This window comes from Drosophila erecta, unplaced genomic scaffold, assembly GCF_003286155.1.
Source record: "Drosophila erecta strain 14021-0224.00,06,07 unplaced genomic scaffold, DereRS2 tig00000021-arrow-pilon, whole genome shotgun sequence".
NCBI lineage: Eukaryota > Metazoa > Arthropoda > Insecta > Diptera > Drosophilidae > Drosophila > Drosophila erecta.
This window is the reverse complement of record NW_020825198.1, coordinates 18,430,524-18,455,906: the sequence shown is the minus strand read 5'-3', so window position 1 is coordinate 18,455,906 and position 25,383 is coordinate 18,430,524. Positions and strand designations below refer to the sequence as shown.

The 25,383-nt window shown below is 40.6% G+C and overlaps 1 protein-coding gene across 1 annotated transcript; it reads left to right on the top strand.

Moving 5' to 3' along the window:
• The first annotated feature begins 76 nt into the window (after positions 1–76).
• On the top strand, positions 77–25,070 carry LOC6543798 (serine/threonine-protein kinase BRSK2). The gene is made up of 16 exons (XM_026977184.1): positions 77–767; positions 13,926–14,423; positions 14,934–15,028; positions 16,468–16,694; positions 16,760–16,910; positions 18,625–18,840; positions 19,346–19,545; positions 19,614–19,838; positions 19,895–20,382; positions 20,645–20,803; positions 20,866–21,032; positions 21,097–21,201; positions 21,265–21,340; positions 21,402–21,574; positions 21,632–21,762; positions 21,856–25,070. Exons 2-16 carry the CDS (start codon positions 14,336–14,338, stop codon positions 21,938–21,940), a joined length of 2,586 nt encoding a protein of 861 aa, XP_026832985.1. The 5' UTR covers positions 77–767; positions 13,926–14,335; the 3' UTR covers positions 21,941–25,070.
• Positions 25,071–25,383: the final 313 nt, after the last annotated feature.

Sequence of the window (25,383 nt, the reverse complement as noted above, 5' to 3'; positions counted from 1 at the left end):
ACAGGGTGAGCCCTGCGTGCGGGAGTCACCCTGTGGCCGCGAAACTACCACCACAGCAGCAGCAACAACAACAGAAAACATGGAACGTGCTTTCTCTCAGAGAGCGCTCTCTTCCTTTTGGCACGCCACGCTTTTTACAGTTATACAGCAGAGCGCGGCTTTTCGCAAGCCTCGCTCCATAAAATCATTCAGTTTGTAGACAACGTTTGCCGTGGCCAAGAAAGAACGGACAAGCACTACTTTAGTTGGAACACCATTTCCAACTGTAAACGGCAGCGCGATTATAGGCAACAAAAAATAAGGAGAAAAAGAGTACGCCTGTGTGTGCGATAGTGCGTACGTCACAGAAGTAGCGCGTGTGTGTGTGCTGTGGGAAAAATCAGTAAAATGTTTATGCAAATCATGCGACGAATGTGCGCCAATTGCGTTAAATCGTAAAGTGCTTTAAGTGAAACAAAATTATATAATTAAGGAGCGGTCCAACGAAATAAACGAAAAGTGTTTTTTTGTCAAATACAAAGGAAAATTAGAGGTTGCAGCTCCTCTTCCTTTTCTTCGCGTGTGAGTGTGTGTGTTTGTATCTGCGTAGGTGTAGGCGATTCTGGCCGTGTGTTGGTGTCTCGTGGCCAGCTGTCAGTGTGTGTGTGAGCGGCAGTGGGCGTCTGTATGTGTGCACTGTGGGTGCAACAACGTGAACGCTTCATCCCGGAAGTGATTTGTATAAGGCCGAAAGCCTCTGAAATTTTACACCCGAGCGGAAATAGTTGGTACGTAGAGCCCATACATTATCCATAGCAGGTTTGCATTCTTGCCATATTGCCACCGATTTGTTCAAGGGGGTTGTTCAGCACCAAACCAAGTTTAAACAAAATCACTTGCGACCTAAACTTTTATTTTTTATATATAAATACAATTTCCATTTTCACTTAAAACTTTCCAAAATATTGATACATTTTACATTTATTGGTATAAAACAAAGTATCCTAAAGTATTTTCTGTCCCAGACAACGTGAGGTGCTTAAGTGTGTTTGCGAATCCACCCAATTAATATACATTTTATCCAATTATAAAATAATAATGAGTTTTCGAGCATAGGTCAAAAAGATGAGCTCATAAATGTTTAAGCACCATATTTATTTCAGTGCTTTGTTGAAGAATTTACGTATTTTCTATAGTTGGTGGACAGAGACCACATATTTTCCAACGATGTTATGCATTTTTCACATTTTTTCCGTTTGTTACTGTTTTGTTTTTATGGATTTCTTGTTCCTATCGATTTTCAACCAAAAACAACTGGGAAACAACATCGAACCATCCATCCGTGCGTCCCCACACACAAACACCCATACACCCACAATTATTTCAGGGGGAAACCACAAGCAACCGCAACTACGTATGGCTACACACATACTGAGAAAAAAAGGGTTTAAAGGCAAAGTGTGAAAATATAGGATATTTTAGGACTTTTTCGATTCACCATAATTAAATTACGAATTTTCAAACAAACTGGTTTGAGGCGTTTGGTTGACCAGAGAATAGAATAGAATTTAATGAAAAACATATTTTTTCATACATCCTGTAATTAAAAAGTTGAAAAAAGTGCATTTGGGCTATAATTCATTTAGCTTAATACTATATTATGCGATAATTTAAGGACAAGTGGTTAAATATTTGAACTTAGCATTTTAGCATGCAACCTGCTTTAGATGGTATCTTTTCCTTCAGTGTCCTGGTTCGCAAGAGACTCCAACTCACTCATTTAACAGTATTTATAGACAGTTTTTTGTTTCTGCACGAAACGAAGTTGAATTGCAGAATTTAATATGGTGGGCGGATGTGGCTTTTGAGTTTTACGAGTGCTCACCTGCGAGCTTCGAGAAAGGTGGCAGAGGAGCCGGGCGCTCAATGGGCACTTGAAGTGTTTGCCCTGACAGTAAGGGCATTAATCAGGGGGAAAGGAGGGGTGGGACAAGATGGGGCGGTTCGGAAAATGAAGGAGACACTTGTGGGCCTGAAGAAGTTGGCCCTGCAAATGGCTAAACGTCTTCGTTATCAAATTGTCCTCGCTCAAAATATTGATATACAAACGGGCGGATTGCCGAGTAAAAATGATGATAAATACTTGAAATTGATTGATGTCATGCTTTTGTGTACCTACGTCCAAGTATCCCCAATAATTTGCAATCATATTCTGCGGCAATGACGTCACCCGTCCAGAAATACTTAGGAACGTGAGTTCATAAACATTTCCATTTTCAACCCCAAGCCGTGATCCCCTGTCTTGTTGTCTGTTTTTGTCAGCTTAGTTTCTTTTGTGAGCATTATAGTTTCGTATTTATAGCCAAGTTCAACCCTCAAAATGTTGTTGTCAACATTGCACTGCCCTAATGAACTACTCTACTCTCGGGCGTACCAAAAAATAAATCCATGCAACAAAAAGTCGATAAATGGCAGGACATTGTTCTTGGGGAGCAAGGGCAAATTGAATGGGATCTAAATTTTATTAAATTTCGCGTTCATAAAATTCGCAAGAATCTGTTTAAGATGTATATAAAGTTGTTTCGCTTGTGAAAGCATTTATTCAATGTAAATTATTGTTGGTAATTTCGCAACTGTCAGACCAAAGTAAATGTCAAATCTTCTGTAATGCAACATTTGTGCTACATTTTATGTAACTTGCTTATGACATATTCTTTGAAACTTTGCGCTTACAACTTGCAAACTTTTCATCAGGCAAAGTCAAAGTTTTTATCAATCAAACGCAAGACCAGGGAATTCCTTCATATCTCATAGATACAAGGCGGACAAGTTGGCTTATCGATAAAAATGCCAAATGTTAAGCTCCAGTGGCTTTCGTATAATTTTATCCTTTCCTATCATATCTGCGTTGCTATCTCTGTTTCTAACTCAATTTCTATCTCTATTTTATTACAATTTCTCTTTCTTTTTTTATATTTCCATTTTTGTTTCCTTTTCCATTTCTTCCTTTGACATGTCCCAGGGGTTCTTGCAGCTTAAGCTTTCCCAGCACTTTGGCTTTCATCCTTTTCGCAGCCAACAATTAAGGTGTCCTTCGTCTTGGGCAATAAGAAAACTGTCGCGTCAGATCAAAAATGCAGCATCTTAAAATATGAGCACCATTTTGGCTTCCGGTGGATTTCTGTCCTCGGTTGTTGTTCCCCGCCGCTGTTGTTGGTGTTGTTCAATATTTACAACCTGATGGCGGCGACGAGGAGAACATCGCAGAACTGAATAAAACATGCGACAATCGGCAGGCGACAATGTCCTGGCTGGAAGCATCCTGCGATGCTGCCGTTGCAGACACGTAGACGCCTTAATGACCCGGGGGATTACGGCTGTAGACAAAGTCGGGAGTGCCCTAACCGTGGGCGCTCGTTTCTGCAGCCCGAAAATCCCCAACAAAGGCCAGGTGACCAGGATGTAAACTATGCAGTGGCATTGCCTCATCCAATTAGTTTAATAAACGTAAACAAAAATGTTAACAGTTCCTATTTGCAATTAAAAAGCTATAAGCGGCAACCAAGAAACGAGGGGTTGATGGGTGCAAAATGGGGCAGCGGGGAGGGTGCACTGCAAGAAATTAGGGTAAGATCTTGTTTCGATGGATCTCTCAACATGTAATTGAATTGATTAAAAAGTAATAGAATATTCATAAAAGAATATTAAAGCAATAGAAAATTTACTTATTTCGCAAAGCAGGAAAACTGTACCATACCTTTCGCTTAAATAGACAAGACAATGCTTTGAAATTATGTAGGAGATTTGAATGTAAGTGCGAAGTGCTATTTAAAAACGAAAATGGAATATCTTCTCAATGCTGTCAAAAGAAAAAACCCATTTTTCTGAACTCAAAGCAGTTTTCAAATTAAATAGTTCTTATTTTTCCCAGTGCACAGCTTTCTTACAGTGGGGCACATGGCGAACAGAATGTCAAAAGCAACCCTGCCGAGAGCACAACAACCACCCAGTGGGGCGTGTAAGCCGCAGAAAGGGCGGCAGAGCAGAGAAAGAGTCGCGAAGCTCTCTCCGTTCTCTCAGGATTAACCCTTGCGCGTGCGCCGGACTTGCCAGCGGACAATCACAAATGTCCGTTGGCAATCCTTGCTGAGCAGCAACCCGCATGGCTTTGTCAACAGTTCCGTTTCTGGAGGAAGCCCTCTCTCGAAACCCCAAGCCCCAAGCCCCAGACCCCGCGGCCCCAACCAGCGATAACCCTCTCCGGAATCCTGGCAACGTTTTTAAGAATGAACCACATTCCCGTACGTCACTGCCTTTGATTAAAGCATATGCAAACGTTTTTTCCGTTCCTTCCACATTTTTGCCTACAACTTTTGAGCCTGGAACATGTGCCGCATGTCCCTACGTACGTCCTCTTTAAGTCCGTGGAGGATTTACATTGCATATGGCAAAATCGAATTGCTTATTCAGCTTGCGCCACCTTGCAATTTTTGTTCGGCTTGTTGGAAAGTTGAAATTTGTTTATGCGACCGACCGCATAAATTTCTGCAGAGGGAATGCTTGTCCGCTTGTTTTTCAAGTTGTTGTCATAGGTTTAGCCAGTATCCGCTGAAGGGATTTCCAAAGCAGAGACCGAAACATTTAGGCAAATATTATGGGTCCTGGGAACGCTTTATTGCCTGCACGAGTGGAGCCAGAATGAATGGTGGAGCCGAAGCCTTCCCCATCCAATGGCCCCGAAATCGATTTTTTCTTCAGGACTAACCGAAGGGTATTCCATCTGGCATTGGTGTGAAATTGGTTATCTGCGAGCGGAGAAATAGAATACTGCTTCAAGGGCAAGTCTAGTGTGTTAGCCTCAGCAAAACATAATTACATTTATTTGGATGTCTTATCGGAAATATCTTTTTTGAGTTTGTGTGGAAAGCCACTTAGAATTCTACCTTTACCGTACAAATAGAATAAAAATAGATGTGTGTATCTATTCTTAAAAACGTTTTGCAGTAATTCGTATTTTACAATAAGGAATTATTAAAAATATATATTTAATCAATTAAGGGAGCTTTATCTTTGGGAGCTGCATCTTTCAACAAAATGGGAATTTAATGCATGAACCCGTTTTGCCTATTGTAAATATGCATTCTTTATAATATTAATTTAAAAAAAGAACTCAAAGCTATCCCTCTTGGAAAATTTACCATTATTCAAATGGCGAACTTCAAAGGGTTATTCCCAGCGAAATTGAGAGTGGGCAATTTAAGGGCTCACTTACCTGCAAGACGTGCCTAACTGGCCTTGGATGAGCCCCCAGCCACCTGCCTTGACCTGCTTGTGCGGTCCCGCTCGGATGTCATCAATTATACAGAACTGGGCTTACATCAGAGACTCCATCAGTCGGCTCGGGTTCGAGCCTTCTGCTTAGCCCTAATGCGATGGCTCAGGCTGCCAAAAAAGTGCAGAGAAAGAAAGGGAGAAATACACGTTACACAAATGTGACACAAAATCCAAACCCGGAATGCAAAATCCTTGACAGCAAAGGAGCCGAATATCCGCTTATTTGTACTTTAAGGCTTAAGTCTGCCATTAAAGGCTGGATTTTTAGTTTTGAGCTCCTTTTTTCCTACCAACAGTATGCAACACCAGAATTGCATTTCACAACCGGCACTTTTTGCCTCGAGGAATGTCGAGTCATAAATTTAATTTGCATATTTCAGTTGTCTGTCAGGGGGATTTCCATTTGTGCAAAAATTGCAGTTGTAATTGGCAAAATAATTTCACCCACCGCAGCGACAAGTGCAATTTTCTCAGTTTTCTGCAACAATGTTGTTATGTGCCCACGGCAGTTGGCCCTAACATCATTAATTCTAATTGAAAAGTTTTGTCGACTGTCTCCAATTAAGCCGCATCTGAAGTGCAATCCCAGCCGCCAGATGGGCCTGTTGGACCCCGTCAATCTCGCCAAGAAATTGCATTAAACACACCCAAAGTGCCGGCGAATTAAAACGTCAAAGTGGCCGCGTGAAAGGCGTAAACACGTTCGTCCTGGCGTGTTGAAAAAAAGGAGAAAATTGTGCCAAGGCAACAAAATAACGAGAGGCTGGGAATCGCAAATTGGCCAGGCCAGCATCCTTGGCCAAAAGAGGCGGCTGGAGGGCGTGGCGCCGGCATCACGCATGCATAACTGAGTAAATGAGAATTGAATTAAGTGCGGTGGCAAAACCACAAAATGTACGCGTTTCTCGTTCTTTTTTTCATGGACGAGCGGCGTAATCGCACAAAAAAGTTGTTATACTTTTGGATGCTTTGAATAATATCATAAACAAAATGTTATTTTCAGACTTGGACTCTTTAGATCACTTTATAAGCAAAGAATATTCTGGTTTGGGAACTTTGTTGTCAAAGGGAAGTTTATCTTTTTATTAAATTGCAATAATAGATATCTCATTCACGGACGTTGCTTTATGAATTTGAAATGTGAAGTTATATGTCTAAAGTACTGATGCAATTAATATTATTAAAGTCTAGGATACTTTAAATCAATAACGATATAAATAATATACTTGTAGTTGTAAAATGATAATTTAAATATTATCTTATCAGTTAAAGTAGCTCTATGTAGAAATTGATTTGGTACTTAAAAATTACAATTAACGTGCAACTTAGTTTGCAAAAGATATAATTAAATTCTCAATGAATCTTATTCTGAATATCAATAAATTTGAGATAAACTGTACCATTTTCTTCGAGTGTCCATACAACTCCTGCTCCCCGCACTCCCTAATTGAATTCTAAGCGGGCTGGAGTGGAGCATTGGAGAATTGGAGCAGCTGGAGGTGATGGCTGGCGAGAGCCCGTGGCTTTGCAAACAAATGCGGGCTTTGCCAAGTCCGTGCTCATGTCCTGAGATCTTGTTCCCCGGATTGTGGATTCAGCAGTCCGGATTGTTTGCCCCACGGGCAAGGTTGAGAGGATATCCGAGGTTGGAGGGGTGGCTGCTTGACGCGAAAAATTGAAAAATGCCCTGCTTGTTTTTCGCCCTGTTTTTTTTAGATTGTTGTTGTTTGGTTTACGTTTTGTTGCTCTTTTTTCCTGTTGTGGATTATTTGTACAACTAAACTTGATTTCCATATTTTGTAAGAAAAACACTGTGAGGGGGAGTTTCCTTTAAATGTGACCGGAATAAGGGGGAAAGTTTCACGAGTGTTTCTCCCACTTCCCATTGCTTCTGTGGGTCTTCACTCAAAATATAATAAATTGTCTTACTTATAGTACTGATGAGTCATGATTCGTTTGTAATTCGAGAATAATCAGTGATTTCTTTTTGGATATTTATTCTATTTCCATTGATAATTTTGTAAGAAGCATGGAATCAGTCTTTAAAAATATAGACCAATATGCCAATTAGCCAAATAGTCGAGTTATCCGACTATCAGATACCCGTTACTCAGCTAGTGAAAGTGCAAACGAGAAATTTCAACATTTTGCGTAAAAAATTCAAAAACAATTTTAAATTTTTTCTTCCTGTTACATACTTTTAAACGATTTAGTATGTATTCCCTTTTACTTTGAACTTAAACTCTGTTTAACCATCTCATCCTTATCCATAGCAATCTAACTTGATCGAATTGAACAATCTACTGTGCAGCGTTTTTAGTCTTCGTTTTTAATTGAGTTTTTTCATAGTCTCTGCCATTTCCAGCTATTCCATTCACTATTCTCTTTTATGCCGATGCCAATTTTCAGTTTTCCCCAATTTTTCGCGTTTGCATTTTATTTGGCTGGCTTTGCATTCTTTTTTTTTCAAGAAATAATTGAATTTTTTGCCGCTCGGGGGATTGAAAACGGTGAGGCTGGAGTTCAGTGCGGATGTTAGCCATCTAATTGCGACCTTAATCATTTCATCTTTTTAGTTTCCGGCCAGGTTAGTCAGTGGTGTGTGTTTGGTAATCGAAATCGTCCTGCCAAAAGGCAGGGCAAATAAACTGGCAAATTTCGAGGACGAGAGGTGGACACTCCGTAGGCAAATACAAACTTGATTCGAGGCTGGTTTCGCAAAAAGATGAGCAAAACTGGCAACCAGGACCGTTCACTTAGAGAAAATATCTGCATCACGATTTTATTTCATCAATAACTAGCTGTAGATTGGAAGATTATACTTCTTGAACTTAACTAATAGGTGTACCTTTTTAAATTCGATTTATTCTTTAATTCGGATGTTAAACGTAGTTTTCCCTTTTTGGGAAATTTATTTATCTGTGCCTGTTTGCTGTTTGTTCCTGTTGCTGTGAACAGGAACAGCTGCTGTGGATGCCTTTGGCTTTTTGGCCCTATCAAATCGAGTTAATTTGTGCCGGTCCAGGTCCTGCAGTCTCAAATAGGAGCCGCCTTCTCCTCCGGCAACTGTGTTAGTTTTTGGTTGCTTTTAATCGAATTTTTGCTGTTGAGCTAACTGCGGGTTTTTGAACAGTTGACTGGGCCAGGTTAGAGGTTTTTTTTCTGGGTTCTTGCTTTTGCATTTTGCGTGTTGATCTAAGCGGTTTATTAGCCACGATTTGCGAGTAAGCTGCTTAGCATCTCCGCTTCCACGCTGGTCATTATTTAATAATGAAAGGAGAGCCATTTTCATTCCTTATTTCCATCCAGCTCAAAATCTGAAAGCTTAAAGTTAACGTATCCGGCTTGCAGAGGGCTTTGTCCTTTGGTTTATTGGCTTTGTTTTTGTTTTCTCCGTTCAAGCAGCAGATTCTTCCGGAAACTTGTTTGTTTTCGGAGACGAAAAGTATTTACCAACTTGTGGTGGCTATTCTAACTAAGTGACAAATTCATTGAATGCTTTGATTGATTTCCTCTATAAAAGATTAATTGACAAACTTAAGCTAGTTTGTTTAGCTCTTGAAAGACATCTAAAGGAATGGAAATGCATGTTGACTTGTTTTCACTTAGTATTTTTGGGAGTTGGGTTAATTTCATTGTTTTACTTACAAGTCATTAGTCAAGAAAAGAAATATTCTATTATACAAATATATGTGTGTATAATAAACAGTATCCAAAATGATTTAAATATCTAACAATTCCTTTATCCTCTAAGAATGGCGAACCCAAAAATATGTTGCTGCTTCTGATTTTATAATAAAATTCTTCGAATGCAAAAAGTGTTTTCAAAATAAATTTTCTGGATATTTTTGTTGGTTGCTGTTATGCAATTCAATTATTTAAGGAATTCAATCGAGAAATTATCGGAAACAAACAATTTTTTGCTGCTGCTGACACCGCAGATGCGATCCGACATGAAATGTGGAATTCAATGTTAAATGACAGTGTCAAATGACAACTGCACTCGTGTGGAGCATCCGAGGGGCGGAAGTTAGTTAAATATTGATTTTAATTTTCCACATAATTGCAATTAGTTGATGAATGCGGAGCCAGCTGTTGCAGTCCTCTGCTCCTGACGGTGTCTGATTCTGATTAAACATGGTGTCGGGGAAACATCACAAACAGGAACGGATGCAATAACAGGCATTCAACGAGAAATCGTGTTGAGGAGCCATCATGATGGAGGCCCTGAGTGGCACAGTGGTCAACGTCCCTATAAATATTTTTAAATACATAAAGCAGTCAATAAAGCGAGAGTAAACTAAATCGCATAGGAAACCAGTAAAGTATGGCTAATAGGACTTTGGAGGAGGATGTCTTTAGTAGGTTGCCAGTAAAGATATCATTCCCCGTGTTTTTCATTATCCAGATTAAAGTTGTTTTATTTTCTATATAAGTATGGTTGAATTAAGTGTAATAAATACAGATATATGGATATATATTAATTTTACTTCAAAAATGTACTTGAACAGATGAGAGATTACGGATAATATGGGTATAGATTTTCTCATTTTTCCACCCTTTCCACTGTGCACAAGTTCTCGTTATTCCCTTGGCAGCAACGCCCTTTTGCTGTTCCTCATTTGGTTTCTGCTGCTGTTTCAGAATTTCCTCAATTCGCCTTCTCACAGAACTCTTGTCAGGAGGGGGCCATGATGAAATGCCACTTACGCACAATTTTCACAACTCAAAAGCATTTTATTGATTGCACTTTAAAAACGCCGGGTTGAGGGCGAAACCAAAACACTCATACGCCACGTTGGCTGGCATACTGCTCCAGTGAATTTTGCAGACCCTTTCACAAATGTGCGTGTGAGCTGGGTGCGTTTATTGACTGTCGTTTTTGAAATTGAGTTTTTCTGGCTCTTAGATGGCACCACCTCCCCTTCCAGCCGAAATAAAGTTGCTTAAACTTTGGGGTCTTTCCTTGGCTCGGCTGCAAAAGGCAATTTAGCCCTCGAGCTCTCAGCCAGATGTATGCAAATGTGGATGGGGCTCGCCAGAGAAATCAAAGTCATTTTTGCTTGCTTTTTTATTCAATCTTGCTGCTGGTTAGATAACACATTTGCCTTCGGAAAACTCCTTATTTTCCGGTGCCCGTGCCCCTCGGGGTTAATTGTGCGAGATGGCTAATGAACATGAAAATAGGGCAGCATCTGACAGCTGCGTTTTGAGGCTCAGCTTGTTAATTGTTTTTGGAACCGTTGAGTGAACATTAATAAGATGTAAATTCGAGGAAACTAGAAAAGTCTGGGCTGGGGGTTTTATAATTGCTAATTGGGGTTTGGATTTTGGCCTATGAAATATGAGTAGAAAAGTTTAATTGGTTGTAGAAATAACTTTGATTGTTAATTGATATGCTAATGAGTATACCTAATGATAATACATGTGCAGTAACAAAAACTTAAGAGATTCTTTTGCGGTAAAACTTTTAGTTTAAATTCTTTTACTTGTTTAATTTAACGTATTCAAGATAATAGTTTTTTGCTTGTTTTAGTAGAGATTCGGTACGATTTTGTAGTTAGTAAATAATAAGTTTTCTGTAAACAGGTTATGTAAACTAAAATATCAAGATTAAACACACAAACCCATCTATTTGGCTATAAATGAAGCTTTGGCTAATATGAAGTGTTGTCAAAGCATTTTACTAATTAATCGAACATCGATCCATTGCGACACACATTGTCTCACTTTCCTGATGTTTCCCATAAAGTAATTTATGCGAAATCAAGCCATCTCCAGCTTCGATGTATCTCAGCACTATTCATTGCCCTTATATGGCTGTGCATTGTTTGCAAATCGCTTAATTATGGTTGATGGCATTTTATTGGGGCATGGAGCCATAAAAGTTGGTCAGATCCCCTGTTCTTTTTGGGCATACATCAATAATGGTCGTATCCATTTTCTCCTTCCTGCCTCAATAACTTTTGCTCTTCCTCTTCCCCTTCCCGTTCCGCTTTCTTTTTTGCCTTGTGAATTTCTCCTAGTTGCCACGACCTAAAAGCATAAATTTCCCGTGGCTAGGCCAAAATCAACGCCAAATGCTCTAAACGTTTTGCTTATGATTTTTATTGCACGCACACAAACGCAAACTTATTCAGATCCATACAGACATATATATATATAAATTTATATATATATATAAATAAAATGGTATGTTTATATATAAACCCTGTGTAGACATTTTGCCGCAGACCCAAATGCGAAGGCTTCAGAAAAAACTGAAAAAGGCGGCCCATGACGATGACTTGTTTATGGCAGTTGGCAGCCACGCCTCTTTTATACTTGGTGCGCCTATATGGGCGAGCACTTGGTTTATTTCATTAGGTTTCCTTTGATGAGACGGTTTTCATAAAATTCCGTGAAATGCAAAAATCATAGCATACTTTTTGGAGAAGCATAAGAAACTTAAAATTCACTGCTTGTTATCATGCCACACGAAGAATTTAGAATTATTGATTGGAAATCACTTGTTTTCTAATCTTTGGGGAAGTGATTTAATTTCACCGAATAAAACTGCCTGGGAAAATACCTACATCCCACAGAGTGGAAATTCCTGCGGAGCGATAAAATCGCCAAAGTACATGCAAATGAAAACTTTAAGTTATGCGAAGTATCCACCATTCGTGGCTTCAATTTGGCCTTATCTTGGCGCTATTTTTTCTGTTGGCACTTGCCAAACAATGTCAGTTCTCAACTTTTAGCGCATTTTTCAAATTAGGTTAGCGGAACAGCAGGGGGAGGGGCGCAGGGTGAAAGGATGTCAGGATGGCGGGGTGTGCGGGTGCTGGTGCCAGTGAAAGTTTTCTTATTGTTTCGGGCGGAAGGGAAAGGGCTTGGCGGTAGGCTTGTTAGCATCCTTCCTTCCTGCGCTTCCTGCGTAAGAGCCACCAGCTGCTGCCCGTTTAACCTTAATGTTAGGGGCAAGCCAGAACCACACCCTTCACACCCATGAACTCCTCTTTTAGTCCAGAGAAAATAAAAAGGTTCGTTTTTGAAATGAAAAATTCTTAAATATGTGAACGTGTTATACAGACTCTGAAAACTAAGGTCATATATTATTGTTTAATGCTAATATTTATTAAATATTTGCTCTAGTTCTAAGTTTTGACCAACAAAGCTAGTGTTCATATATAAGAGTGCAACTATTTTGAATTGTTTGTACTTGGCATTCCACGGTAATGTTGGCCATATTAAAGTAAAAGTAAATCAAAATATGGCTACCAAAGCTTATGTATTCCTCTTTGTGTATCCACATTTGCGCACTGTTCCATTTTGATGTGCACTTATTTTTCAATTTGAGCGCGTAAGCATCCATCGTCCTGTCAGTTTGGGGTCTCATTCAAACCCGTCCCAGGACTTGGCACTTCAACGTCATCTCGGAGAATTATCAGTGACTGCGTCAGCATCTGAATATAAAGCTTACCTGCCCTCCACCCGTCCAGTACTGTACAGCGAATCCCTGGCTTTCTATCTTTGGGTGGCCTTTGTTCTTGGCCATCTTTCAGGCAGTCGGCGTTGGCCAAGTTTTATGCTCGCTTTTTATGCCAACACGCCCCGTTGAGCAATTGTTGTTGCTTCTATGGTTGTTTTTAGTGCTCTTCTAATGAAATTTTTAAACGATTTCGTTTCACTTCATGGCCAGCAGCAGATTGAAAAGTGAGAATTGCCAAGAAGTTGCAAGGAAAATTCCAAGAAATTATTTCTGTCTTTTTGCCCGCCTTTCTAGACCCTAAAAATGATTGCCCTACGTAAGTTAGTCCTAAAGGGTTAATTCGGTGAACTCGTAAATCAACAGTGTATTTTATTAATTGAGTTAATTGCTTCAATGATTGTATTTAATTTTATTAAATTGCAGAAGCATTTGAATAATGATAGAGATGAGTGCCTAGAATATTATATTAGCTATTTAATAGTTTTAGTCATTACAAAATATCTCTTTATGTCTAGTATGTACAATGCCACAAAATCGCAAGAATACTTAAATACAGATTATATTTCGAAGCTTATTAATTAAACAATCCATTAGGTGCGAACAATCAAAAATTCCTTCTGTTTCAGCTTTCTCATAATTACCGAAGTACGAATCCCTTTACTGCACAAACAACTACTATGAGCAGAATGTGTACCTTTAATTAAACCTAATGGGCAAGTAATTGAAAACGAAACACTTCAAAGGCTAGAGATTATTACGAAATTTAAATGAACCAACAGACACTGAAATAGATGTGCTTCTCACCTGATTATGTGTGTATGTGATGGTTTTCTGGCTTGCAGGAAGCTGTCGGAGTCATAAATTCTCTCCTGAAATGGCCAAAAGCAGAAGCCAGCACACAGGCACAGCTGGAGGGTTTTAATTAGAACACCTGACTAAAGTACACACAACCTCACGAACATAGTTATCCGGCAACATAGTTAGTTTCCATTTATTTCAATTAAAAATTCAGTTTGGCCAAGGGGGAACATAAATATTCATTGGTAATCACATTGACCTTACTAACTCTCTCTGTCTCTATCTCGCTCTCTCTCACCATCGTTTCGTCTCCCTCTCTCTCTCTCTCGTTTTATTGCAGCCACTATTTTGTGATGAAGTCATGTGGAAATAGCAGTACAATTATAGGCAAAAGTTAATTAAACGCTGCATCATTTGCAAACTGCAAAAAGGAATTCTTAACAATCGCAATAAAACTTTTGTCGAACAAAAGTAATTAAAGGACCTCACACCCATACCCACACCCATACCCACACTCACTTGCAGCTATGCGACAACAACGTTGGTAGGCGTGGCAAGGGGGCAAGGCGGCGAGGAGGCGAGTGGGGCCAGGCGGAGCACAGGAGTACATGGCCAGGAGTCAGCTGACGCTGCCAGCCGCAAACAGCTAACAGCTAACACCCAGGAGCCCCAAGCAGCGGGCGCCAAGGACGCAGGGCGCAGGACGACAGGACGCAGGACGAAGTCGAAGTCGAAGCGACGGCCAACAAAATGCAGAAGGAGAACAATGTCACGGCGGAGAATTGCCAATTTGTGGGGCCCTATCGCCTGGAGAAAACCCTCGGCAAGGGTCAAACGGGTAAGTGCCGGAAAACTCTTTCCTTTTACGATATACTAAGTGGGTGGTGGCTGCATCGGGTGAAACTATCATTGCATTTATTAGGCGGAGTGGCTATTCACTCGGGACTTATTTACTGTAATTGCATTTTAGTCTGCTATAACTATTCGAAGTCCTGAAGCAACTTTTTCCAAGTCCTTAATATCAGACAAATGATTCAATGAAACTAATGAAAATAGAACAACTTTAAAATATAACAATTTGATAATTTTAATAACTAAATATACTTCGAATCTGTTCGGCCAGTAAAAAGCATTTGAATATTATTATTGCAAAACAATAATTGCAATTAAATTACAGTTCAATCGATTAAAGTCGCTCATAAAGTTAAAGCACATAGCCATTCTAGTGGTTTTTTCCAACTGAAATCACCCTTTTCCCACTTGAACTTGGCAACAACTTAGGAAAAGCTGCCATTCTCGGAACAGCAATTGCCATTAGGATTCCTAACTTATTCTTATTGTTTCGCAGGTCTCGTCAAGTTGGGCGTGCATTGTGTGATTGGCAAGAAGGTTGCGATTAAAATAATCAATCGCGAGAAACTCAGCGAATCGGTGCTAATGAAGGTGAGTGGTTTTGCGGGGTCGAAGGTCGCGACGCGATGAAAAGTTTCGCTGGCATCGGTTTATTGTTTTCCCGCAGCTTATGATTTTGTTTTTCGTTTTCTCCTCCTATTTCTTGCTTGTTTCTTGTTTGTCTTCTCCTGGCGTACGGGTCATAAAAAACTGTGACAATAAAATTTGTTTTGTGGTTCGTTGTTTTATTGCCCTGCTCCGTGTTTTTTGGGCTTGATGAAGGGCGGATCCGCGGAGCTGGCGTTGCAGTCAAACTTACAGCCATTTGGACTTTTGGTCTTATATGACATGATAGGAAATGGGGATATGCTCTGGGGATTTAACTGGCTTGTGGCTTCCATTGCCTTCGGATCGGCGGTGCGCCAAAGTCAAAAGGAACTTTCCATCTTTAGTGGGACTTACAAAGTCAAAAGGATACTTTCCATCTTTAGTGGGACTTACAAAGACAAAAGGATACTTTCCATTTTTAGTGGGAGTTACAACTTTTCAGATACTTTGTGTTTGTCCTTTAAGATTTTGATCAAGAAAGCTTCTCTTACGTAAATATCAATTATAATTCAAATGTGCGGCAAATTATCTATGGTTTATTTGTTCTCTTATCGATTTTCTGTCATACTGGAGAACGCACCACCTCCATTGTAATGCGTGTCAAGCACAAACACCCTTAATAGATTTCATTCATTCATTCACTACCAATAAAAGTCAGAGTAAAGCTCAACTATTTATCTTTTCTCTGCTGTCATAATAGAACCATGGAAAGGTTACCCCACCCACAATCACTGTTCTATATCTGCCGAAAATGTGGTGCACTTTTTTGTAGGACACTGAAAGGACATGGGACAAATTAGTGCGTGCGACAACCAACTAAAACAGAATTGACTGCCCTCCGCTTTTGGGGTGGAGTTTCTGGGGGTGGGAAAAGCTCAGACATGTAGCACAATCGAAATGCAAGGTGAGGTCGAGGGGTGCAAATGAGGATGAAGAACCGCCGATGATTGCGTGCGGTGTCCATGTTGTAGGGCCAGCTGGTCGGGACACGCAATGAGAAATCGGACGCCATTCGGAGGACAACAATGGGCTATTATGGTCGGCCCAGCACCAGGCACTTTGAGTGCATTCTAAGGATAAGTGCACTTATCAAAATACTTGGGAGATAGGATCAGTTTTTAATAGCTTGAAGCCAAATTATACGTTTTTTAAATAATATTTATGCCTAAGTTTGCTACTTAAGCTTCTCAATACACCATGTGAAAGGTTATTTGGGGATTGGGCCAATTCGTTTCTGTCTTTCATTTGTAAACAATGTTCAGTTCTTATTTTGGATCGGTTTTTCTCCGAGTGTGGGTACGGGGATTTACGAGGAACCTGGCAACATTGTCGATAAGTCGATTAAAACCGCTTGTGTGCTCCACTCTCCCCTCCTCGCACAGGTCGAACGTGAAATCGCCATAATGAAACTAATCGATCATCCACACGTCCTTGGCCTGAGCGATGTGTACGAGAACAAGAAGTATTTGTATTTGATATTGGAGCACGTATCCGGCGGAGAGCTCTTCGATTACCTGGTGAAGAAGGGTCGACTGACGCCGAAGGAGGCGCGCAAGTTCTTCAGGCAAATCATCTCCGCCCTGGATTTCTGTCACTCGCATTCGATTTGGTAAGTGCCTGTTGAAAGCTTCCCGTCCGAACGGCAATCAATATTGGATTTACTCTGCGTTCCAGCCATCGGGACTTGAAGCCGGAGAACCTGCTGCTGGACGAGAAGAACAACATTAAGATAGCGGACTTTGGCATGGCTTCCCTGCAGCCAGCTGGCAGCATGCTGGAGACCTCCTGCGGCAGCCCACACTACGCGTGTCCAGAGGTCATACGGGTGAGTCTCCCAGTGAAAAATGGCCAAAAGATTGCCGGCCCAGGCAGGACCTGGCATCCCCCAATCCGCACGAGTGCGGCAACGCATAAACGTCAATCAAGGCGAACTTTTTAGCACATTTTCAGATGCAGCAAGTCGGGGGAGGCGGCTCCTGGAGTCGCTTTCCTATGCAAATTTCGTCAGCTCCCTTCTATGCAAATGCACGTCATGTGCGCATATGATTTCCCAGCTCGGGATGCACTGCGTTCTGTACACCCAGCAAAAAGTTGCGATTACCCCTTGAAGCGTTCGATTTTCCGCCAAGGATAAAAGAGGTCCTTAGGTTCTCCGGGGAAGCATTTTATTGCGAGTTAAAAGTCAGTTATTTTCAGTTCCAGCATTCTTCCATTTAGAGAAACACTTTCAGTTACTGCAATTATTGCTATACAACACCTAAATTTGAAAGCAAGCTAGCTATTTACTTTGCCCCCAAAGTAGCTTCTGCATTGTTTCTTACGTACTTATTAAGGACACTTTATCAGAATTCTCGACCTTAGAAACATCCTGCAGCCTTAAGAAAGTGTAGACAGCAATTTCGCAATTTTCTTAGTGTAGCCTGCATCATATCCTTTAAGCAGGAGCTGCTGCAGCTTCTGGCAAATCTTTATAGCTCCTGCACCCGTAATAAATTCATAAGGGGAATTTTAAAATATCTCCTCGTTCAGTCTCTGGTTATAAATCCAGCTTGGTACGTGATGTTTAGCTTATCTGCACGTACATATATGTTCTTTTATAAATATTCAACAGTCAGAGTTCCCTCCCAACTTCTAATTGATGGCTGCTAACCAAATCTGCACTGCAAGGGAAAAACCTTGACAATTTGTGGGGGAAAACTGCGTGGAAAGCCCATGTACTCAATCACATAAGTGGTCGTTTATCAATCTTTGGGAGCTGGTTGGGTCTGGAATAAGCAGACAAGACTTGGTTTGGGTAATCGAGCGTATACCACACTTATAATCTTACAAATTTGAGTTTCGGAAACTCAAACTGCCAACTGTTATTGGAAACATAAGAGGTTGTTATAGATTTTCATTCGTCATCGGAATAAAACACCATTTCTTTAAAAAAGTAAGCATTTTATTAGAAGGTTGTAGGTAAATAGTAAGTACTGTAAGTACTTCAAATGACTCAAATTCTCAGGGATACAAAAATCAGTTGAAATGCTTTTGGAATCATTAAAAAATAACAGACCTTCGTGCTCCAAGACTTAAATATCTCGCATTAAGCGGCTACTTCGTGGCCAGTTATTTGCAATCGTGCTACAATTACACATTGTAGTGGCAACAAACTACGAGTCAGTGTGCCATTTACCTGCGAAGTCAATGACCGTCCCCTAGGAAAACCACGATTCGTCGGAGTGGGGCAAACTTGGCATTTGATGGACACGCCGATGGACGTCAACGAGTTGAACAGGCCAGCCCTGTCCGTCTTTGCATAGAAAACTTTTTAAATTAGTAAGCATTCGAGTGGGGATTATGGCAATCCCATACGAATGTGGTTCTATAAAAAAGGGATAACGATTGGGGGCCACGCACAAGCGCCAATCGAATTTCAAAATAATCAAGCTGAAAGCAAACATAAACCGAATATCCAGCAAACAAACGAATGCTTGTCTTGGAAATGTCTCAATTTCTGATTTCGCATTTCCCCCATTTCCCCATTATTATTTTTCCAGGGCGAGAAGTACGATGGCCGCAAGGCGGATGTCTGGTCCTGCGGGGTCATCCTCTACGCCCTCCTGGTGGGTGCGTTGCCCTTCGACGACGACAACTTGCGCCAGCTGCTGGAGAAAGTCAAGCGCGGCGTCTTTCACATACCGCACTTTGTGCCGCCGGACTGCCAGAGTCTGCTGCGCGGCATGATTGAGGTCAATCCGGACCGGCGGCTCACGGTGAGTCATCCGCACCTCATCTCCACCACCCCGCAATGCAGTGGTGATCTGATACGACAATGAACTTGTGTTCCCAACGATTTTTATAGCAGAAAGTGCAATAATTTCCCCCAAAGCGGTTTTAACTTTGTAGACCCGAAGTTGCTTAATTTAGTTTAATTTCTGTTAAATTTCTTAAATTTCTTCTTGTTTAATTTGGTTTAATTTCTGTTAAATTTCTTAAAGCGTGTTGTTTAATTTAGTTTAATTTCTGTTTAATTTCTTAAAGCGTGTTGTTTAATTCAGATTAATTTCTGTTAAATTTCTTAAAGCACGTTTTTTTAGGCTAATTGAAATATTGTAGCCTGTTGCGTGTTTTTTTTTGAGTGTGGGTGGTGAGTCATTTTGGAAGCCACCCCCCAAGTGTTCGTTGGTTTTTGGGTCACCACGTTGCCAGCTATTTTACCCACCCCCTTTGGACTTCCGCCCCTCAACTCGTTTTTGCTTCCTTTCCGACCGCGTCCAGCTGGCTGAAATCAACCGCCATCCGTGGGTCACGGCTGGTGGCAAAGGAGAGCTGGAGCTGGAGCTGCCCATGATGGAGGTGGTGCAGACACACGTTATTCCCACAGCCACCGCGGTGGATCCGGATGTGTTGAACGCGATTTGCTCGCTGGGCTGTTTCAAGGAGAAGGAAAAACTCATCCAGGAGCTGCTCAGTGCAAGGTGGGTTTGAAAGTCCTGAATATTTTACTACGAATTTTATGTAACGCTATCGTTCTCGTACTCAACAGTCACAATACGGAGAAGGTTATATATTTCCTGCTGCTCGAGCGCAAGCGAAGGCGACCTGCGCTGGAGGATGACGATGAGATTGCGCAAAAGTCCCGAAGCGAACTGGATGCAGTGGATCCGCCGCGTAAGCGTCTGGACACCTGTCGCATCAATGGCACCAATGCACCCAGCTATGGACAGATATCGGAAGGTTCGCCGCTCACGCCAAGACGACAGGCCTTCAAGTGAGTATCTTCATTTAAAATATAGCTACATAAGCCTTATCCTTAACTTCTTTCAGCTTCCGATCGTACAGCAGCACCCGGAACCACCAACGTCGATCGCCCACAACTGTTTCCTCGTCGGTGCGGAGCTCCTCATATCACAGTCCCACGCGCTGCAACTCCCCGATGAGTTCGGCGCAGCAGCAGGCGAATGCCATATCCCGACCATCCTCCCCGGCGGCGGGCACCCGGCACTCCACATACGGGGATCGAGATCGCTCCGGACACCACTCCTCCGTCAGCCGGACGCCGTCGCACAGTTCGCAGAAGAGCATCGAGGGCGATGTGGTGGTGGTGCGGGAGCCGCGGATCGAGCGCAGGGATTCACTGCGTCAGGAGCGCGGCGGAGGATCGCCGCGGGAGCGAGGCGATTGCGGCATACCGCCGGGCAGTCCGGGTGGAAACTCGAGCGGATCCACCTCTGCCTCGCCGTCGGTGCACCACCGTGCCAACTCAGGTCCGACCATTGCCATTAGTATGTTCCACGATCCAGATTCGAATAGTGGTGTGTGCATGCCCCGTAGAACCCTTAAAAGTAGCAAACTGGTACAGAAAGAAGATCCGAATACATGAAGAAGTATTGGATCTTGTTTCATGTACTAAAAACCGACCTGTAATGGCTATTTTTGTGTTTTCAAGTGCCAAATAAGTAAATTGCATATTTTTATCCGTAACATGTGCTTGAAATTATCAGCTTAGCCAAAGGACACGTCGGTATCACGTTTTCCGTATAGTTCTGGAATAATCTTTACATTCCTCCCTTACAGTTGTGAATCCCAATGGGTCGCCCATGATGAACAACAGCAGTCCGGGAATGCCCGGATCTCCTTGCAATACACCCGGTGGTCAGTTGTGGAAGACGCGGCTGACAAACATCAAAAACAGTTTCTTGGGCAGTCCGCGGTTCCATCGCAGAAAAATGCAGGGTGGGTGTTGCTACTAAGTTGCAGAAGAAAACCAGAATAAAACTACAAATATCTTTGCACAGTTTCTGCCGATGAGGTGCACTTGACGCCCGAATCTTCGCCAGAGCTTACGAAGCGCTCCTGGTTTGGAAATCTCATAACAACCGAGAAGGATGAGACCTTTACCATTTTGGTCAAGGGCAAGCCCATTGCCACAGTAAAGGCGCATTTGATACACGCATTTTTATCCGTAAGCAGCTACATAAACAATAAACAATTATTATATTATATATTAACTTACTGCTTGCTTATAGATGGCCGAACTATCTCACAGTGTGGTGTCGCCCACCTCGTTTCGGGTGGAGTACAAGCGGAATGGCAACGGACCTGTCATGTTCCAGCGCCACGTTAAGTTCCAGGTGAGTTCGAAAACCATCGGCCGGAAGGAACTCAGTGTGCTAATAGGATGTGTATGGTTTCAGGTCGACATCAGTGCCATTTGCAAACAAGGCGACATAGCAGACATGTTGTTTGCATTGACATTTACGCTGCTGTCAGGTAATCAATGCCTCGTTGCTAAACTATCTATACAGTCTCATTGAACTGCTTGCTTGTGCAGGTAACATTCGGCGTTTTCGGCGCATATGCGAGCACATCCAATCCCAGGTGTGTTCCAAGCGGTTCCCGGGTCCCAGTAGTCCGCCAACGGTGACCAGCGTGACCCAGGCGGTCTCGGAGAGCTCCTCCTGCGGATCTGTGTCCAGCGAGAGATTGTCGTACAAGCGCCAGGTGGTAAGGACCCTTGAAGAGCAACTCCGCAGAGCGTGAAACTAACTGAATTGCTTTTAGATTGAAAACGACATGGAGAACGACTCCATATTCTCGTACAAGTCGGGCAATGGACGTAGGGCCTCGACCACGAACAACAATAATGCCAATCCAGTTGACATACCCGGAAGTCCAATTGCGGTGCGGTCCAAGTAAGCAGATCGTTCTCAAATACTTTCAAAGCCAAGAGAATCATATTGTTTTGTTTGGCTTAATTAAATTATTTATTTTCCCATTTCTTTCAGTTCCGAGACCGCTGAGCACGAACGCAACCGCGAGCTGCAGAGTGAGCGTCAGGCGACAACGATGTCCGGTAGTGCAATCGCATGAGAATTATTTCTCTGATTTAGTTACATTTTTCTCAAGGACATTTGTTTCCATATGGCACTAGTGAGCAACAAACGCAAACAGATATTGTAAACCAACTGGAGAACGAATCAGCCACTCAACAGTATTTTTTCTAGAGTACCATCAGCCAGAGATCTTCAAACTAAGTGAACACACACGAAATCCGATTAATATAACAAAGCAATAATAGTGGAATTTATATGAAATAGCATATGTAACGAATCTGGACTTTTGAATGCCGATCGATAAACAGAACTTTGCTAGCTGCTCTAGCTTTTATCGAACTTGATTTTCTATTAATTGTTAATTTTTGATTGACTTTTTGTATATGTTCTTTTGAGGGACATTGTTGCCGCCGCGCCTAAAAAGCTTGCAAATATAAACACCGTGTAAAAATATACAAAAATCAAGTTACCACTAGCCTAAGTCGAACCAGTTATTCTAGTCATTTTCTTTACCTAGACTAGGCATCGTATTTAGCTACGCAAATGAGGATTGCTACTCAAGAAAATTCGCTGACGATTTGTATAGAGTGTATAAAGGATATTACGCAAATGCACTGATCTTTAAATACTAACTAAAGTAACAAAAGAGAAACAAAAAACAAGATAACTTTTGCATTACCTTAGCGTTGCTGTTTTTTCTAACAAACCAAATCGATATAACTATTTTGCTAGCCATAAAAATAAAAACAACAACCGACGAATCAGGACGGAAAACGCAAACTATTTTTCCTAATAAAAGTACTAAACAAACGCGTCAACTTTCGAACTTCAGACATGCATATATGACGATCAAAAGAGTGTTGTGCGGTAGATAAACTCAACAGATATTGATAGGAATGAAGGAAAACAAAAATATATAATGTACATAAGACACCGAATTACTAAAACGGCACAGCACATGCCCAATAAAGCATGCACACCACATTAAGGTAATGACATTAAATACCAGAAACAATATATTTTGCATGGGTATGAAATAAAGCTTTCTTAACCGATACTTGTATAAATCGATTGGGACGAAATATATATCTATGTATAGAAGAGGTCGGGGATTGTACAAATTGCTGGGTTGCATCAGAGACAAAAAAACCTAGAAGAGAAATTCAATTGGAGGTGGTATATTTTTTATTGAAAAGCAAGTAGAGCAAACAAGCTGTCCAAGAATGCACAAATCGCAATGCTATCGACCTTCGACCTACGATAGTCTTTCTCTCAGTGTATGACGTGTTTCGCATGGCAACCCCACTAACAATCACATTGAATCTTTCCCTACCCTACTTTTGAGTGGTTTTCATAGTTTATAGATTCTTTTCTAGCACCCAAGCCAATCAGAGTTCTTTATATACCGCATACGATGATTTGAAACTAAAAGACTTAAGAAATCGACATAAAGCTAATGAAATCCAAACAAAAAACCGTCCATTTATCCACTTAAAGCTAACAACAATGTAGGAGCACCTCAGCAATTTGTGGAATCTACTGGATAAGAATGTAAGGGAAAACTGAATATTGTTTGTAACGTGTAAAAGGATATAGATCTATACTGAAACTGTGTATGACAGCAATATCAAAATAGTCAGAGGGGACGTATGAAGCGATACTAAAACGTGATTAGAACAAATATTAAACGACAAATTACGACAAGTTAATAAATGCTTAATGATAAACCGAGTTAAGGTCGCATAAAACACAATAAATATTAAACATACCTATTTAGGAGTATTGAATCAGTACTTGGAAAACACACACGAGAACGAACTCAAACAAGAATCATGCAATAATATTGAAATGAAATTACTTTCTAGCATTAACTACGATACATCAAATTATTTATCGCTCATCATATGGAAAATACTCAAGAAGAAACGCATTTAAGCTGAACACACATTCAAAATTAAGCTCACCGACTTGAAGAGATGGCATTCATATATTTATACATGCATATATCATATACACCTCGATCATATTGTATTCTGTATTTACTTTCATATACAAGAACAAAGTCCTACCAGCATACCCAACATATACGAAGTATACATCTATATGCCTCACCTGCATTCGTACATCCATATATATTTACATACAAGCGCATTTAATACAAGTTACATTTCATCACCAAAATTGTACCATAAGAAATGTAAAGATCATATTTTTCGCTCGATACTAAAACCTAATAACACTACACCTAAGCATTACTAAACGCTCTGCAAACTAAACTCCAATCGCGGCTACGAGCAAAAGTATAACGATAATTGCTTTATAAGGACTCCAATCCAAACACCTAGTACTCAAAGCTGCATTATGCCACGCCTACCTTTTTACCTTAACTGAAGCCTATACTAGATGATCAACCAATCTTTCGCGCTCTTCTCAAAAACATAATCACCACCAAGCCCAACTAACTCATTTTAACTGCTTCGCACCGTGCAATGAGCAGCGAATATTTGCGCCGAGATAATTTTATATGCAACGTATACATATTTCTATCTATAGTATATATATACACCCCGATATGTATACATATACACGCATTATACACCAAAGCAAGCGCTTTACTTCAGATGCAAATGTAGTGCAATGGAGAATGTTTATTACTCATTACAAAATAAACGATTCGCATACTTATTAAAATACATTTAGAGGGTAATGTTGTGTATTGTACTACGCTTTTTACGTTGTTGTTTTCGTTTTCCCCTGCGTTTCAACATAATATTCTAATATTGTAATTAGTTCTGCAAGTGATTACGGCTAAGTTAAATACTGCATTGTGCGCTTTGTTTTGTATCTTCGGATATAAGTTGAATGATTGTATTTTGTAATTTAATTTTAAGCTTGAGGAATCGCGTCTGAGGTGGATGAATCGGAGACAGGCCGAGATCGAACCATACAAGAGATAAATATTAGAACCAACAAGTGTAAGGGAAACGACAAAACCAAAACAAACAAAAACAAAACAAGAACAAACCAACAAAGTGGCATCTGTTATTAGGTTAAAAGAATTATTGATATTGTTTGCAAGAAAATGTGTGAAATATATATAAATACAAATAAAATACCACTTAGCATAAAAGCAAACCGTGAACAGACAAGCAAACAACAACAGATTGTAATTGCAATTTAAAAATAAAATTAATATTTCAAATAATAAATAAGGCTTTTTAAATACTGCGAATGGAAAATTCTATGTGGCGTAATTTTATTTAAAGTAAGCTATTTTAATCTGTTATATTTTTAATAATCTATTTTAATCTGTTATTTTTTGTTATTTTTTTTGGTTGAAATCATAGTTGTTATTATTACTTATTTTAATTCATTAAATTAAAGAAACTGATTTTTTAAAGTAAACTACCTTCTAATATATTTGTTTATGTGTTGTTTTTTTATATTATGGTCCTTGTTTATTATATTATAATTAAAAGC

Bases quoted from the DNA above. Each gene is read 5' to 3' on its own strand.
- LOC6543798 (XM_026977184.1), top strand. From the start codon at position 14,336: ATGCAGAAGGAGAACAATGTCACGGCGGAGAATTGCCAATTTGTGGGG. The intron at 15,029-16,467 runs GTGAGTGGTTTT...CTCCTCGCACAG, and splicing joins GCGAATCGGTGCTAATGAAG to GTCGAACGTGAAATCGCCAT. The intron at 16,695-16,759 runs GTAAGTGCCTGT...TCTGCGTTCCAG, and splicing joins TGTCACTCGCATTCGATTTG to CCATCGGGACTTGAAGCCGG.